Below are 19,478 nucleotides of genomic sequence, written 5' to 3' on the forward strand. Positions count from 1 at the left end.
GAAAAATTGTCTTCCATTGGTTTAACTACGAATGCTCTCCTTTGGTTTAATGCTTACTTGCAGAATAGGCGTCAGTATGTTGTATACCAAGGTTTTCAGTCTGATTACTCGATTGTTGAAAAAGGTGTTCCTCAAGGTTCTACTCTAGGTCCACTACTTTTTTCTATTTTTATTAATGATTTATCTCAAATATGTTTAAACTGCTCTGTACATCTCTATGCTGATGACACTGTTATTTACATCACTAATTCTGATCTGTCACAAATCCAGAACTCTTTACAGTCTGATTTTAATCTGGTTCAAAAATGGTTTCATAACATGTTTATGTTGAACAAGAAGAAATCTTGCTGTATGTTATTTGGCACACGTTGGTGCTGTTCTTTTTCTTTTGATTTGAATATTACTTTTGATGATGGTTTATCTCTTGAGGCTGTTGATTCATTTAAATATATTGGTTTTTGGATTGACCCTGAACTTACTTTCAAGCCTCATATTGATTATATTGTTAACAGAACATATGGTTGTTTGCGCTTACTTTATCGTTCAGTTAATTGTTTTACATGTCAAGTTAGGAAAATAATTATTTCTCAGGTTATACTACGTCTTATTGATTATGCTGATATAGTTTATCAAAATACCTCTGAAGGTGTCCATATCGTACTCATCATTGTCATGTATGAAATGCTTAATTGGTTACACCCTAAATCAAGAAGACAATTTAATTGGTTTCTGTTTATTTTTAAATGTGTTTATTATGAATCTTTACTAATGAGCTCATGACCTGAATCAGATGTGTTTAAGAAGATATGCAAAATGTGCAGGGTTGGGAACCACTGTGCTAGTGCAAAACATGTGTTTTTAATGAGACTGCCGTCTAGTGGCCATTTGAGACACAGGGTTAATAAGCAGAATATGAGTACATTTAAAATGATATGATGTTACACACTCTTGTACAGTAGGTGGCGGTATGCACCTAAAAGTTGTTTGCAATCCGCCATTAACCAAGAGAAGAAGAAGAAGAAGAAGTGGCCATTTGTATTATGAGTAATTTTGCATTAAATTCTCTTCAGACACGCCTGTTTTCCGCATGTCTCTCAAACACAGAACCAAGAAATCCTCTGGTTAGTGCCATTTAGCTGTGTTGTTTCTCTATATGTGTGTGTGCGCGCAATGGCATGCAGTGAAATGGCTGAAGCGAGTGTTTCTGCAGAGCAGTTCAGCTGTTCAGTGTGTCTGGATTTGCTGAAGGATCAGTGACCATCCCCTGTGGACACAGTTACTGTAAGAGCTGTATTACAGACCACTGGAATCAAGAGGATCAGAAGAGAGTCTACAGCTGCCCTCAGTGCAGACAGACCTTCAGACCAAGACCTGCTTTAGGTAAAAACACCATGCTGGCTGAAGTGGAGGAGCAACTGAAGAAGACTGAACTGCAAAGTGAAGATGTGGAGTGTGATGTCTGTACGGAAAGAAAACAAAAAGCTGTGAAGTCCTGTCTGGTGTGTCTGAATTCTTATTGTCAAAATCACCTTGAACAACATGAGAATTTCTTCAAAGGTAAGAGACACAATCTTATGGATGCCACTGGACGACTTCAGGAGATGATCTGCCATCAACATGATAAACTACTGGAAATTTACTGCCACACTGACTGTCGTTGTATTTGTTTGCTCTGTATGGTGGATGAACACAAAAACCACAGCACTGTATCAACTGCAGCAGGGAGGGCTGAGAAACAGGTAGGGTAAACGTACCTATTAAGCTCACCAAAATCTACACTGAGACATTTTTAGTGCACAAAATATTGGTTTCAGTACAAAAAGTTATCGTCCCCTTGGAATTATAAGGTTCTGTCTGATATATTTGTCAAAATTGAGTTATTCACGTATTCTTATTCTGTGACAATTTATGCTCCGTAATGCAGGAACCATTAAACAACAATAATTACGTGTCTGCATAATCAATAAGTGCAATTCACCTTTTTAGTGGCACTGTTTAAAACATAAGTTTAAAACATGATTTTTCACTCTTAATTAGCGCATGCATAAAACAAATAATCATCTGCAAAAATTGAACTGGCTTGAATGGCTTTACTGCAGAGCAATTACTGCACATAATGAAATATGTGTCACTGTCGTTTGATGGTGGATGTGGTGAATAGCGATCAAAATTTTATTTTTGAAGATGCTGAAAACGATAGTTTTGAGAATATATTGAGATTGTGAATATGAGCAGATGCTGAATGTATACTGGGGAAATGCGCTCTGACAGTGATGGTAAAATCATCTGCTCAAATCGAACCCTTAAGTTTCAAAAGGTAAGGAAGTATGCTTATTTTATTCTTTTTTTTATTGTATGTTCTTAAAATATCAGGAGAGTTTGCAGCAGTTAGAGATCCATCCGTGCTGGATATAAGTCTGGGTCGCTAAAGAACCGAATATATTCAGTTTAAAGTCTTAAAATGTCTTAGATTTTACAGCATTAAAACTTAAATATCAAATAGTCAACAATTTAAATGATGGGGGTCTTAATTACAACAATAAACGTCAACATGTTATCTCGGCCATACTGATTTAAAGAGAAAGCCATTTTCCTGCTTTTTGTGGAATAAAGTCCTGGTCAGATGGATTAGAGTAACGTTAGCTGTCTTAACTGTTCCCTCAATAATGTGTTTAATTACCCACTATAATCCTAGCTAAAATTAACATTTAGAATTTAACAATATTTAGTATTGCCCTTTGTGTCTAACTTAACCAAGAAAAAATTATTTGTCCTAAAATATGGAATAAATGTGATAACGAAAGCATTAAATTTACCTTTCTCATACATGTTGAAGTGTGCTTAATGGGTATGTTTACCCTATAGACTGAGAGACACTGGTGTGCTGATTCCTTGTCATGCTAAATAATTATTCCTGATATCATTAAATAAGGATTAAAACATTACTTTTCATTAATTAAAAGATTAACATGTTTAAAAGGCAGTGACAGAGAAATAAAAGCAATTTGCAACTAGAGTTAAAAAGAGGTCCTGAGAACTAGCTCATCTTTATCATTGATTTTGATGTGTTTTCGTCATGGTTAAGAATGCAAACCATCCAGTATTCTGAGATAAAAACACATAGGCAGGAGTCACTCAAAAACATTTTGTTACTTTCAGTTTCACTCATATTTCTGTAATTTACTGTAATTGTTTTGTCCTATAGAAACATTTGGGGGTTACACAGAGAAAATATGAGCAGCAAATCAAGGAGAGAGAGAAGAAGCTTTGGGAGCTAAAAGAGGCTGTGGAGATTCACAAGGTGAGTTTTGAGAAGAAGAAGAAGAAGAACTGCTGGTTTCAGACTCTTCAATTAGTCGGTGAGTCCCACTAAAGCACAGCTGACTGTGCAAGCAGCAGTAAGAGCTGATTGTAATGTGTGTCCTACAGCGCTCTGCACAGACAGCAGTGGAGGACAGTGAGAGGATCTTTACTGAGCTCATCCGCTCCATTGAGAGAAGACGCTCTGAGGTCACACAGATGATCAGAGATCGTGAAAAGACTGAAGTGAGTCGAGCTGAAGCACTCTTGGAGAAACTGAAGCAGGAGATTGATGAACTGAGGAGGAGAAATGTTGAGCTGGAGCAGCTGTCAAACACACACGATCACATTCATTTCCTCCAGGTAGCATGATGACCACTTTTACTGATTTTATTAAACTCATTAGCGGTACTTGTCAATGAAATATTTATTTTCTGGTTGTTTATTTTTGTGTCTTCGTAGAGTTTCTCATCTCTCTCTGTCCCTCCTGGATCTCCAGACATTCCCAGTATTACTGACAGTTCATTTGATGATGTAGGAAAATCTGTCCTTCACCTGAGACAGAAAATTGAGAATATTTGCAAAGAGGAAATTGAAAAGCTATCTGGTCAAGGTAAGGTACTGGCAGTGTTGCCAAGTCTGCTGTTTTCTCGCAGAACTGAACTACTTTGACACGTTGCCATGTGTTGTTTTTCATGTCCATGAGTTGAAGTGATCCCAATAACATGATATTTAGGCCCTGGAATGGAAATTTTACCAGGGGAACCCTGCCAAAAAACATGCATTTTCCCCTGGAATGCAATTTTTACTGGATCCCCCGAAATGTGATTGGGCTAGTTCTGAGTAGCAATTGACCTATCGGTAAGTCCCGCCCCTTAGTTACTGTTGCTCCCTCGGACAAACAAACGGAGTTGCTCACTGTCTTTCAATGACAGCTGCAGTGTGAAAACCTTGTCCCACGATGTTTTTGCACAATTTTGGACACAGAAGGCCACCAAATGGGAATTAAATATTCCATGGAGGGATTTATAAAATATTTAAAAATAAATACGGTGGGTAACTCGAAGCAAGGGTTTACAGATCACGATGCAAGCGGGAGAAGTCTCATATTACGGTCGGTCATCACGATCGCGGATGACAACATGCAGCATCAGCACTGTTCATGTATCGCAGGGTACGATTAAATTAATGTATATTTAACCAGTTTAATATGGAGAGGCACTGAAATGTAGACCTTCGTTTATGTGTTTTTGACCTACACTGTACAAGACGCGAGAACAGCCCGCTATTTAGGTTGTACGTTAGCATGGACTCACTAACTTTAACGTTAGCTAGTTTTAGCCAGAGATACCTTGCTAAAGCACAAGATAACATTAACGTTCTGCTTGAGCAGATGAGAACTGTAACTTAATGAGTGTATGACAACCAGAAAATGAATGTTTTTGTCTTCATTTGTATTGGGGTGAATACTTAGGGACATTTTGCTCTGTTTAGTTTGGATTCAGGAAATGTAATAAAATAAATTATATTGCCCATCCTCTCAGGATACCTGGAATCAGTGTTACAAGTACCCCAGGCACATCGTTTTTCCATTTTTGAAGCATAAACCCCATAAAACCGATGCGAGCTTCAGATCTTCCCATGTTTCTCTATGGCGCTGAAACCTAAAGATGTCCGAGTTCCGCTCCCCGTGCAACTGATACTCAACTGCCATTGGCTAGTCTGCGTTCGAGGGGAGGGGCTTACCGATAGGTCAATTGGGCAGGTTTTGATGTGAAAACTTAGCAACCCTGAGTACTGGAGACTCACTGTATGGCACTGTAGTCTGTCCTGACCACCCTGCCACAACAAACATTTTGCACAACAGCAGACTATTTGTATACACCACAACAGTACACTTCTGTCTACTCTGCACAGACATGCCTTCAGAAAGCAGAAGTTGTGCCTCATGTCACATGCTTGCGACATTATGTATACGGCAGGCAGTGCCATCTTATGCAGTGCTGTTGATGAGGGCCAGTGTAAGCATCATCAACCAAAAAATTGCCATGTTTCTATACAGTCTTCACACTTGGGGGTGTTCCCGTAATCCCTGTTGGAAAAAAAAACAGCATAGGAGAGGGCCTAACCTTTTTAAATAAATGTTTTAAAATGTTATTTTATTTAAGCAATTCATAATTTGACAAACATAATCTAAATAAAATAAATACAATTTCTGTAAGAAAAATGTATTTCTCCAAATCGGCCTATTCAGTAAATGCATTAAATGAACACCCATTTTCTCCATATTAGAATGTTTCCACCTAGCGTTTGCGGCTCTGTGATTGGTGGTCAACCCATGAAATTACAGAAGTGTGGTGTATTGAGATACATGAATGAACAGTAGATGTCACTAATATGCCAGTGGTAGAGACGACACAAAGATGTCATGAAGAAGTGAATGAAAAATGTGGTAATAAAGAGCGGAACAAGTCGGCTACTTGAGGTCCTGAAGTTTGTTACTGTGAAATATACAACATATTGGCGACGAGGATGGCCCTTCTTGCTCTCTTGCCTCTTCCTGCTTTTTTGGAAACTCCGGGTGAGCCGACTATACCGTTTAATTCATGGATTCGTATGTTTGATAACTACATGACTGCATTGTCGGAAGAGGACATTGCGGAAAAGAGACTCTCTGATAGGGGTGTGCGATACTGCAAATTTTGGTATCGATCCGATACCGAGTAAATACAGGGCCAGTATCGCCGATTTCGATACCGATACTTGTCATTTAAAAAAAAACATGCATTTAAATGACCAATAACAATTAAAAAAATTAACAGTACTAATGTTGATGTAACTAATATTATATTCACCTTAAAGCTACATGGATATTATTTGCCTTTCTAAAAGGACTTTGCAGGCAGAGGAGCCCAGAACATGAAAGCAATGCACAGTTTCATGTTAAGTATTTTCCTCCCATAGAAAAGAGTTATAAAAATAATTAACGTGGCTTAATAAATTAAGAACGTAATATTAAAAGACAAAACTCAGTATACACCTTATTAATAGGCCTACAAGTTAGCATGTGCCCAGAATATGAAAGCAACTTTCAAAGTTTTCACATTATGCATTTTCCTCCCATAGAAAACCATTATTAAAAAAAGTTTAATGTAAGTAGCTTATTGAATGAAGACTATTAAACCATAACTCGTTTAGTATTGAAAGGATTTTCGTATGTTATGTACGTACTATATTTCTCTTTGTTTTATACATGCTGTAATATCTGTTTGTTATTATTGCAATAAAAACTGTGATATGAAAAATTCGGTATAGTTTATAAAAATATATAGGCCTACTATGTATGTACAGGTAAGCAGATGAACCCAGAACATGAATGCAACGCGCTGCATTTCATTTTCTCTCATTGCAATATAAAAACATTTAATATGGTGCAATGGAGGAAGACAATGCTAAAGACCAAATAAATAAATAGACTAAATTCGGTATACAGTTTGATAATAGAATATAATATGTGGCAAGCAGATGAGCCTAGAATATATATGCAAACATGCTAAATTACATGTTAAGCATTTTACTCCCATAGAAAACCGTTATAATGAAAACATTTAAAGTGGCTAAATGCATTAAGAAATAATATTAAAAGGCCAAACTCAGTATACACCTTACAGTGATACTACATAAAAAGGACAAATTCGGTATACAATTATATACAATATGCACTATGTGAAGGATTTCCTTCCTCCCCTTTTCATTTCTTCTGTAGCTCGGAGTTCTGTTCCATCTCGCGCTGTATCCGCTTGCGCTTGAGCCGCTGGGTCACGTGATGGCATGACAACAAAACAGCGTAGCGATGTTTGCATACGAGATGTGAAAAGAGCGGAATATACACCCACAGACATGTCTACACTTTGTTGAAAGTATTAAACAATGTATTAAGTGTAGAGGAGAAAAAATGAACCTAAAATATCGATCTTATCAGGCTAGTATCGATCCGATACCAATACTAACATTGGTATCGATACTATCGATATTAGGATCGATACGCCCACCCCTACTCAGTGAAACTATCAGCATGTGGCTGCGCGAGCTGCTTAGTGACCTGCGACTTCGGCATGCTCACGGACGATATGATTAAGGATATCGTTGAGAAGACATGCACTCAGTACTGTGTCCAGTACTCATCCAGGTGGATGCTGCCCACTGGTGGTGGATGAGGAGACCCCCTCACAATGTAAAGCGCTTTGAGTGCCTAGAAAAGCGCTATATAAATGTAAGGAGTTAATTAATTAAAAAATACTGTCTCCTGAGTTTGCAGCTGTTACTGTAGAGGAGCTTAAGTCTACGTGTGATGCCTGTCCTATTCTTCAACAGGTGAAGGCTTGCATTGAAAAGGGGTGGGCTCATAGCTCGAAATGCTCAGCTATTGCTCCGTATCACCGTCTTCGGAATGAGCTGTCTGTGCACGATGGTTACGTAATTCGGGGCACATATCAAGTGATCATTCCAGAAGCATTGCAATCAAAGTTCATCCAGTTGGCGCACACCACTCATCAAGGGATGGGGCGCACAAAGCAAAGGCTGAGAGACTTGTATTGGTGGCCTGGCATGGACTGTCAAGTGGAAAATGCCATCAAATCCTGTTCCACCTGCCTCCAGCATGATAAAACGGCTAATACCCATGTAGCTCCACTCTGTCCTGTGCCTACTCCAACAACTGCTTGAGAAAAACTGGCTATTGATGTAGTTGGGCCCTTTAATAAGGCTCCTCAAGGATGTTGCTTTGCTACAACACTCATTGATTGCTACAGTAAATGGCCAGAGATTGCGTTCGCACCTCATGTTACTTCTGCGACTGTTGTGAAGTTCCTCTCTGCTGCATTCAGTCGTGAGGGAAATCCGCTTGAACTCGTAACCGACAATGGCTCACAATTCGTTTCGCTGAGTTCGAGGCATTCCTTGCAGACAGAGATATTAAACACTACCGTAGCTCTGTCTATTACCAAGATTGATTACATTAATAGAGTGTTCAAAGACTGTTTACAGACTGCTAGCATTGAAGGTGAAGAGTGGACAGAGTTTCTACATGCATACAGAGCAACTTCACATGCTGTGACAAAACTGTCATCTGCTGAGCTTTTACATGGCTGACAAATTAAGACAAAACTGCACGTGAGTGGTCTTCCATGCGTGGCCCCACCAAAGGTTCAACAGAATCTGAAACAAATCATTCAACAGTCACAAAACAAAATCAAAGAGTACACGGACTGGCGACGCAGTGCACAACCTCCAAAGATTCAAGTTGGGACATTTGTGCGTATTAGGCAGCCTGGAATCACCAAGAAAGGACATTCCAAGTTTACTCAGCCTTTTAAGGTTGAGGCTCAGAAAGGCACGCCAACATATCTCCTTTCAGATGGAAAAGTTTGGAATGCTATGCACCTGGCTCCGGCTGCATCCTGCGTCACCACATTCGATACAGCTGCTCTAGCAGAAGACTCCTTCAAGCCTCTTGAAGTACCTCAGACACCTCAAATGTCAGTCTCTCCTTCTTGTACCTCACATCCTCGTAGAGTGCGTCGGGCCCCAGTGTGGGGTTTTTTCTGGTGTTCTGTTCTTTATTTTAGTTATAATCTAAGTTTCCTTTCTTCCACAAAAAGGGAATATGTGGTGTATTGAGATACATGCATGAACAGTAGGTGTCGCTAATATGCCAGTGGTAGAGACGGCACAAAGATGTCATGAAGAAGTGAATGAAAAATATGGTAATAGAGTTGTAAGTCTGCTTGAGTTGAAGTTCGTTACTGTGAAATATACAACAAGAGGGCCAAGCTATAGTAAATCATTGGGAGAGTAATTTCAAATGACAGAAAAATTGACCAATCATATCTTTCCTCTAAATGGGCGGGCCTTGTTATCACAAAACTTTATGTAAAGTTGCTTTGTTTTTTGTTTGGACAAGTTGCACAAATGGAGATGTTCCCCTAGTGACACATTACATGAGTTAAGAGAAATTGGAGGAATTTGATGTAACTTTGCAAATACAAAATTGGGAGGACTGAAATTAAAAAATGGGAGAAGAAAAATATTGTTTGAACCAATTTGTTAAAACAACTCTAAAGTTAAAATAAACACTAAATATGTCTGTTGTTTTCACAGTGAGATGTATCCACATTGTTGCCATCCCAAAATATGAATGCAGAAATGACTTCATTCAGTGTGAGTTACACACACACAAACACACACAAAAGGATTCTCATAGACAACATAAATATGCTTACAACACAGGTCCACTTATGTGCACTCATATTTATTGCACTATTTCATTATTTATAATTAAATATCAAATACACTTTAGGGTAACATGACAATGACAATTATTAAGTCCTAAAAATTCAGCCTGTGATGGTCACATCACATTTTACTGTACAGTTGCATACATTTTTTTTGGTTTGTTTGTTTTTACAAAAATAACAATGGTCCAGGAAATGTGCTGCATTAATAATGGAAATTGAGATGTCATGATTTATTAGTGCCGATGTTTTTTGTTCCCATCAGATTTCCATCGTTTCACTCTGGATCGAAACACAGCACATCAGCGCCTCTGTTTGTCTGAGGGAAACACAATGATGACTAACACCAACATAGACCAGCAGTATCCAGATCATCCAGACAGATTTGATAGATATCTGCAGGTGTTGTGTAGTGAGAGTGTGCGTGGACGCTGTTACTGGGAGGTGGAGTGGAATGGGCTTTGTCTTGTGTCTGTATCAGTGGCATATAAGAGCATCCGCAGGAAGGGGTGGGATGATGATTGTGGATTTGGATATAATGATCAGTCCTGGAGCTTGGTCTGCTCCCCCTCCAGTTTCTCATTCTGGCACAACAACAAACAAACTAAACTCCCTGTAGTGTGCAGCTCCTCTAGAATAGGAGTGTATGTAGATCACAGTGCAGGAACTCTGTCCTTCTACAGCGTCTCTGACGCAATGAACCTCATCCACACAGTCCAGACCACATTCACTCAGCCGCTCTATCCTGGGTTTAGGTTTATTTTTCCAGATACCTTGAATATAAGATTAAAATCATTGTTTGGATCGGTTGAAATTTCAACAGTGAAAATGTGTGATATAGAAATGCAAGGCCAGAGATTCTGCAAATAATTTAGTATTGTGCTAAAAAGATTCAACAGGATTTAACAAGAATGTTGTTGCTTAGTGATGTAAAAAAAAAAAAAAGAAAAGAAACAAAAGCTTGTGATATGCATCTATCATCTACCATACATCTTCAGCAGAGCTCTATCCTTCACAGAGCACATGTGGGCACACGCATGTGCGAAATATCACATAACTGTTAACTCTTTCCCCACCAAATACTGAATTTTCCTGGTTTCCGTGTTTTCACTGTTATACACTCAGTGGCATTATTACGCATCTCCTGAATGAGCCTATAATGTGCAGATCAAAAACACAGGAGACAGAAACGACCAATCTCATATGGAAGCATATGCATGTGTGAATAATGCATCATCGACAATTAACAGCATATAAATGAAAACTGCCCAATGTTACCGAGTGAAATGGTAACATTGAAAGGACTGTGCAAGCTTTGGGGGTGTTGATTGAAGCAATCTACTGCATCTTTGCTTTAATCATCATACTGAATATGATCCAGGTGTATTTGATTTAAAAAAAAAAAAAAAAGATTTTCTCAGCTAAATATTCTGGGGGCCATGAAATTTTAGCGAAAATCATCCAAAATGCTGGCAGTGGCTTGCAACTTTTTTCAAAAAAGGGAAAGAGGTAAAGTTTTGTGCTTTTATTGTTTGTTCATTTTATATGAAAGATTTTTTTGTATATAAAAATCCCTTCAGAAAATCCTAAAAATAAACAAATAAATCTCATATCTCTCATATCCCAAGTTCTGAGCTGCTGTACAATATGAAATGTACACATGATATAATTATACTGATTTTTGACTTTCATGAGCTGTAAGCTCTAATCATCAAAATTAAAAGAAATAAACATTTGAAATATATCAGTCTGTGTGTAATGAATGAATATAATGTACAAGTTTCACTTTTTGAATGGAATTAGTGAAATAAATCAACTTTTTGATGATATTCTAATTATATGACCAGCACCTGTATATGATCCGTAAAGTTGCAAAGATTAAAGTCTCAAACCCAAAGAGATATTCTTTATAAAAGTTAAGACTCTGCCAGGCCCTCCTAAAACGGCTCATTCAAACACGCAATCACATGTCTACGTCACGGTGTGGGAAGATTTGCATAACACCGCCCAAATGTGTACGCAATGAAAGAAGGCGTAACTTTTATTCTCGCTGTAGTATTGCTGCTGTTACCGCCGCCATGTCGTGGAGACGCTGTGTGTTTTGTTGTGAAAGCAAAAGTACTTTGTTTGGCCTTCCAAATGAGTACACAACTAGAAATCAGTGGTTAAGTTATATTTACAACACTGTTCCAGAACAGTACAATGCAAATATTTGAGTGTGTGCGGCACATTTTACGGAGGACTGTTTCCTGATCCTGGGAGAGAGTAGCCTACAATGTGAACACTATGAATGGCTGTGAACACTATAAAGTGGGGCAATTCCAATGTAGCAAGGGCAGTCTGGTGCTTCTGACTTTTCTAAAGATCATTATTTTGTGTATTTGGTGTTACAGAATATGTTGACATGCTTTAATGTTCAAAAAACACATTATTTTTCAAATACTGTATATTATTGTAGTTCCTCTATGCACCGCCTCTCTCAAACACATTGTTTTCTACAAAGCCCCTCCTTCTGACAAGCACATTCTGCTCTGATTGGTCAACTGACCCAGTGCATTGTGATTGAGGCCGAACACCACAAGTGTGAAATGTAACGGCCCTTGCCATAATCGCGAGCATCAGCTTTCAATTTAGATTTAGCATCAGTTCAAGCCCGAAAGGGGAACAGAGTCGCGTGACAGACATAGTGATGATGGTCGTATGTATTTGCTGTACACAAGCCGCGGTTAAGACGATTTCACTCCCCTCACACACACACACACACACACACACGACGCGTTACGTGCAAAACTCCGCATTTGAACAGTCAATAGCAAATACATAAACTAATAACAAAACATACTTACAGTCGCTGATTCAGAAGCACCAGATTGTCATAGCAAAGTCGGAATTTACCCCTTTTTTTTAATTTTTTTTAGAAATAGCCTTTGTGCCCAGCCAGTCTTGTATTCTCCTAGGTTCATGAAACTGTCGTCCATAAAATTTCGTTGCACAAATTCAAACATTTGGGTTGTGCTGTTCTGTTGTAAACAAATCTTAGCCAATGATTCCTTATTGTATCTCCTTTCGGAAGGCCAAATAAAGTGTTTTTGCTTACGCATAGAAATATATGCTTCCATAGGTGATCACTTAGGCCTGTATCAATGATCAGGGCTGGTGTGCACTGCCCACACACACCAAATTCCGACTCCCAGCACGGGGAGCGCGACTGACATGGGACCAACAGGGCTGCACTCGGGGACACGGTCTTTCTCTGAGCAGGAGGTGGAAACAGGAGCCCTCTCTGGGCTAAACTCAGGAACGGGAGCCCTCTCTGGGCTGGACAGGGGGACAGGAGCTGGCGTTGTAGCCAGCTCTCGCACCTGGTCTGATGATCCGTGAGGCTCTGGCTCCGTGGCGATCCTCAGCTCTGTCGCACTCCTAGGTGATGGCTCGTCGGTCGTGACGGGCTCTGGCTCTTCATCAGCGGTGGGTTCGCAGCGGGAAGATGGTGGGCTGAGCACTGGGTCTGGCTGTGTTCTGGATCGGCGGTAGACACTCTCCAAATTACTACCACCCCGTTGACCTCCCAGACACCACCGACTGAGCTGGAGGGAGGCTATCGTCCGGTGGTGTCTGGGAGGTCAATGGGGTGGTAGTAATTTGCCCCAATCCAGAAAAGTGAGTTCAGCGCAGCGTCGTCGAATGCCGTTAAAACGGCGAGCTGGCTGAACTCAACCGCATACTCCAATAGGGAAAGGTCTTTGCGGGTGAGGGAGGTGAACTTTGCAGCTAGGGGATCCATAGGGAACACGGGGAAAACAGAAAACAAATCACTGAAAAAACTCAGAAAACAAACGGAGGGGAAAACGCAAGTAAACTTTTAGGTCGGGTCTTCTGTCACGACACTGTTGTGCAGGAAATAAAGGAGCAAGGAACGCAGAGACGCAGGAGAATTCACAAGAAAAGTCTTTAATACTCCACACACAGGGCAGGCAGGAGACACACACGTAGCACGTTGACGTTTGAGACCCAACAAGGCGCTGAGACAGTGCGTTTACAGTTAAGGACCACAGACAGATCCCACTGTGGAATCACCTTTGAAGTCCTTTTTAGATGTCACACACCTCTCATAAACCTGTGTGTGGGTGGGTGTTAACCCTTAATATTATTGTCCACACATGACACACAGAAATTGCAGCAAGAAGAACCATAATGGTAGACAAGGCTCAGACTTTAGCTAAAACTTTGTACAACAGAAACGAGTAAAGGAAAATTGTGTCTGTGCACCATCGCTCAAACACATCGCTTTTTCCATCATATGCAGAGTATGTTGAAGCCACTCTTGCATTCTGAATCGTCTCAATCACCCTTGGAGACATACCAGTTAGTTTGTATTATTGGATGGTTGCATTATGAAAGATCATACAAGAAAAACAAGTCTACTGACACACCTCTTTTGCACACGTCTCTTAAACACAGAACCAGGAATATAATCAAACACTCCAGTTCAGGAAAAGGAAAACATTAGTGCTGTTCAGCTTGTTTTGTCTCTGTCTATCTGAAAGCGTATGCACTGAAATGGCTGAAGCCGGATTTTCTCAGGACCAGTTCAGCTGTCCATTGTGTCTGGATCAACTAAAAGATCTAGTGACCATCCCCTGTGGACACAGTTACTGTATGAGCTGCATTACAGACCACTGGAACCAAGAGGATGAGAAGAGAGTCTACAGCTGCCCTCAGTGCAGAAAGACTTTCAGCCCAAGACCTGCTTTAAATAAAAGCTCAATGCTGGCTGAAGTGCTAGAGAGACCAAAGATGATCATTCAGACTACTGTTCGTGCTGAACAACATGAGAATCTCTTAAAAGTTAATAGACATAACTTGATGAGCACCACTGGACGACTTCAGAAGATGATGTGTCATCAACATGGTAAACCGCTAGAGATTTACTGCCGCACTGACCAGCAGTGTATTTGTGTGTTCTGTGTGGTGGAAAAACACATAAACCATGATACTGTATCAACTGCAGCTGGGAGGACTGAGAAACAGGTACAGACTTAAAGACACTGACATGCTAAATACCTTAAAACACTGACTACCTTAAAATGCATTTTAAACAGTTTGCAACTGTATGAGTTTTACAAATGAAAATGACTGAGAAATAAACTGGAGCAAACTAATATAAAAATAAAAATAAAACTGCTATATACAGTAATAATTAGAAACTGCCCTGAGTAATAGTGTTTATAGTTGGTTTTGGTGTGGTTCATCATTGTGTGGTTAAGAATGCAATCCATCCAGTTTTCTGACATGAAAACACTAAGGCTGAATTCACTCAAAAACCTTTTGTTACCTTTAGTTTCATTAATTATATATTTATGTGATTTACTTTGTTTTGTCCAACAGAAACAATTGGATGAGACACAGGGAAAATTTAAGCAGCAAATCCAGGAGAGGGAGAAGAAGCTTTGGGAGCTGAAAGAGGCTGTGGAGGCTCAGAAGGTGAGTTTTGAAGAAGTAGTTGTGCTGGTTTCAGACTCTTCTTCAGATGGTTATTGAGGGAGATTTTCAGTCCCACTGAAACACAGCAGACCGTGAGCAGCAGTAAGAGCTGATTGTAATGTGTGTCCTACAGCGCTCTGCACAGACAGCAGTGGAGGACAGCGAGAGGATCTTTACTGAACTCATCAGCTCCATTGAGAAAAGACGCTCTGAGGTCACACAGATGATCAGAGATCGAGAAAAGACGGTAGTGTGTCAAGCTGAAGGACTCATAGAGCGACTGGAGCAGGAGATTGATGAACTGAGGAGGAGAAACTCTGAGCTGGAGCAGCTTTCACACACAGACGATGACACCCATTTCCTCTGGGTACAGAGAGGGTTTACTGACTTTACTGAACAATATTTATTTTCTGTGACATAGTTCTGTATCTTTCTAATTCTTTTACTGTTGTTTGTCATTGTGTCTGTGTAGAGATTACCAATTCTGTATGATCCTCCTGAATCTCTAGACATTTTCAGCATCACCGTCAGTTCCTATGATGATGTAAGAGAATCTGTCTCTCAACTGAGACAGAAACTGGATAATTTCTGCGGAAAGGAGATTGAAAAGATGTCTGGAAGAGGTAATTGAGACTGGAGAAGTACTGGAAACATATTTGCTTTTATTTAAACAATGAAATACAGTATAATATGAAAAGATATGCATTAAAATAAATATGGAACTGATATACAGTGGATTCAATTATTTTACACTTAAGAGATCTGTTGATTTCCACAGGGAGATGCATTCCGACTGTTGCCAACTCTGAATTTGAGAGCAGAAAAGAGCTCCTGAAGTGTAAGTTACTAGGAAAACATGAACACAGACAAACACAGAGAAAGCAAGAGATGACTTTTTTTAAGGTGCACACTATACACTATAAACATGTCAATTCCAGCTCTTTTGCATGTAACCCATAGCCAAGTTGTATACCTTCATGTATAAAAATGAGTCATAGGACTTTATATTAAAATCCTGTTCTGCATGTACATACTATGTACTTGTTAGTACTTTTTAGTAATTACAATAACTGGGTAATAACTAAGTACTAACCTTGAACCTACCCCTAAACCTAACCGACTCATGTAGTTACCTTATATTATCAGTACTTTCTTAGGTAAATACACTATAAGTACAGGTAAGTGCACATAGTGTAAAATAAAGTGCAACAAAATGGGTTAATTTCAACTTCTAACTACGCTTTTTCACATACCTATCAATCTATTTTTCATTGTATGTGTTCCTAAACTGTACATGAAATGCTAACTTTTTTTGCAATATAGTCATTACATACTGTACACCTAATAGTAGATATTTAACTAATAACATTGGTTTCAGATAATTTGCATAAACTCTTTTGTAGAGTATAATACCCAACTAATAATCAAAATGTTCTAATTAGTACCACAGAGGACACTCTCATGGCTGTTGATAATAATTCTTATTCTCCATATATTGATCAGGCCCTTTTAATTTTGTTGTGGGACCCCTTGGACCTAGAGCTCCCAGAATCATTCCTTTAACTAGTTACAGCTTTGATTCATTCTCTACTGTAATAAGAACTTAATTTCTATTTGTTAAACTCAAACAGACTTTGTTTTTTTGTATAGAATATAGTTTAATTAGATTTCAATAGCTGCAAAAATTATTGTGACCCCTAAATTTAGCTGTATCATTTCAGTTTATACTGGGTTGTATTTACTTTTTACAAATTTGTATTAATACATCTCCCTGTGGAAATCAACAGTCATCACACTAACAGTTAAAAGTAATATAATGTATTTTGTCTCCATCAGATTTCCGTTGTTTCAATGTGAATCTAAACACAGTGCATAAACACCTCCAGCTGTCTAAGAAGAACAGAGTGATTGCCAACACTAATGTAGATCAGAGCTATCCTGATCATCCAGGCAGATTTGATTATTGGTGGCAGGTGTTGTGTGCTGAGAGTATATGTGGACGCTGTTACTGGGAAGTGGAGTGGGATGGGACTCATGATGTGGGTATATCAGTGTCATACGAGAGCATCAGAAGGAAGGGACAAGGTGATGAGTGTAAATTTGGATATAACACTGAATCCTGGAGCTTGGACCGCACTATCTTCGGTTACCTATTCTGTCACAATAACAAACAAACTAAACTCCTTACAGAGCCCGGTTGCTCTAGAATAGGAGTGTATGTGGATCAAAGTGCAGGAATTCTGTCCTTCTACAGCATCTCTGACACAATAACCCTCCTCCACAGAGTCCAGACCACATTCACTCAGCCCCTCTATCCGGGAATTAGAATTGGTTTTCCAATTATTTGTATGGCCTACTTTTTTTCATGTACATCAGTAAAACTACTAAATAAATGATCCAGACATTCTGCCGATATAGACATATTGCAAGTGCAAACTCCATGATAAAATGTTTTTCCATTACAAATTAAGTTTCTCCTTTTTAAATTCAATGTACTAAAGCTGAACATCTGTGGAGATTTAATTTGTATTTATTTATTTTTTTCATATACAGTGAGCTATATTATATTTATGCCATGGTCTGTCATCTGCCATTCATATATTTGAATATATGGTAACACTTTATTTCGATAGTCCACTTTAGACATGCAACTACATGTCAACTAGCAGTCATTGGATATTAGTAGACTGTCTGCTTAATATCTTCTAACACTTTATTTTGATGGGTCCACAACTAGGCATGGGCCGGTATGAGATTCTGATGATATGATAACCTTAGATAAAAATATCACGGTTTCACGGTATCACGGTATTGCGATTACAGCTCTAAAATATGTTATTTTTAAATGTTTGGGTAAAAACAACAAAGTTTTTTCCACTGAACACATTTTATTTTTAAGAAACATATAGAACATTTTGGAACGGTAAACATGTCAGGCTAAATCATTGCTTTAACTAGTTACAGCTTTGATTCATTCTCTACTGTAATAAGAACTTAATTTCTATTTGTTAAACTCAAACAGACTTTGTTTTTGTATAGAATATAGTTTAATTAGATTTCAATAGCTGCAAAAATTATTGTGACCCCTAAATTTAGCTGTATCATTTCAGTTTATACTGGGTTGTATTTACTTTTACAAATTTGTATTAATACATCTCCTGTGGAAATCAACAGTCATCACACTAACAGTTAAAAGTAATATAATGTATTTTGTCTCCATCAGATTTCCGTCGTTTCAATGTGAATCTAAACACAGTGCATAAACACCTCCAGCTGTCTAAGAAGAACAGAGTGATTGCCAACACTAATGTAGATCAGCGCTATCCTGATCATCCAGGCAGATTTGATTATTGGTGGCAGGTGTTGTGTGCTGAGAGTATATGTGGACGCTGTTACTGGGAAGTGGAGTGGGATGGGACTCATGATGTGGGTATATCAGTGTCATACGAGAGCATCAGAAGGAAGGGACAAGGTGATGAGTGTAAATTTGGATATAACGCTGAATCCTGGAGCTTGGACCGCACTATCTTCGGTTACCTATTCTGTCACAATAACAAACAAACTAAACTCCTTACAGAGCCCGGTTGCTCTAGAATAGGAGTGTATGTGGATCAAAGTGCAGGAATTCTGTCCTTCTACAGCATCTCTGACACAATAACCCTCCTCCACAGAGTCCAGACCACATTCACTCAGCCCCTCTATCCGGGAATTAGAATTGGTTTTCCAATTATTTGTATGGCCTACTTTTTTTCATGTACATCAGTAAAACTACTAAATAAATGATCCAGACATTCTGCCGATATAGACATATTGCAAGTGCAAACTCCATGATAAAATGTTTTTCCATTACAAATTAAGTTTCTCATTTTTAAATTCAATGTACTAAAGCTGAACATCTGTGGAGATTTAATTTGTATTTATTTATTTTTTTCATATACAGTGAGCTATATTATATTTATGCCATGGTCTGTCTGAATACTCGATTCTGATTGGCTGGCAGCAGGCCCGGATTAACACAGTGTAGTGCCCTAGGGTGACCACATTTGAAGTGCCCCCGTTTTTAATAAAAAAAAAAATTCCATAAGAACAGGTAGAATAAGAAGAATAAGTTACTAATCAAAAGAAATCATTTAACAAAATTAGTTTCCACTACAAAGGTGGCACAGAAGAACACAAAAGTGGCATGTAGGTAAATTTACAGACATTTAGAGAGGCTCAGAGGTGGCATGGATGTTTTAAATTCATAACAATGTTGTGAGATTAATGTTTTAAATATAACATTTTGAATATAGAACTATTGTTTGATTGAAATTATTTAAATAACTGAAAGGACACTTTAAACATAAAATAAAACTGCCAACAGGTGGCGGTAAATCACTGATTCGTTTGAACAGCTGATTC

The 19,478-nt window shown here is 38.8% G+C and overlaps 1 protein-coding gene across 1 annotated transcript; it reads left to right on the forward strand.

Annotated features, from left to right (window-relative positions):
- The first annotated feature begins 1,019 nt into the window (after window positions 1-1,019).
- Window positions 1,020-17,829, forward strand: LOC131525710 (uncharacterized). Its single transcript, XM_058753621.1, is given in 14 exon segments — window positions 1,020-1,249; window positions 1,252-1,739; window positions 3,206-3,301; window positions 3,430-3,663; window positions 3,763-3,913; window positions 9,460-9,519; window positions 9,859-10,455; window positions 13,018-13,109; window positions 14,055-14,624; window positions 14,982-15,077; window positions 15,211-15,444; window positions 15,550-15,700; window positions 15,856-15,915; window positions 16,914-17,829. Coding segments are annotated over 14 exon segments (3,468 nt in total). The 5' UTR covers window positions 1,020-1,170; the 3' UTR covers window positions 17,474-17,829.
- The last annotated feature ends 1,649 nt before the right edge of the window (window positions 17,830-19,478 follow it).

The sequence above is a fragment of the Onychostoma macrolepis genome, chromosome 19 (assembly GCF_012432095.1).
Source record: "Onychostoma macrolepis isolate SWU-2019 chromosome 19, ASM1243209v1, whole genome shotgun sequence".
NCBI lineage: Eukaryota > Metazoa > Chordata > Actinopteri > Cypriniformes > Cyprinidae > Onychostoma > Onychostoma macrolepis.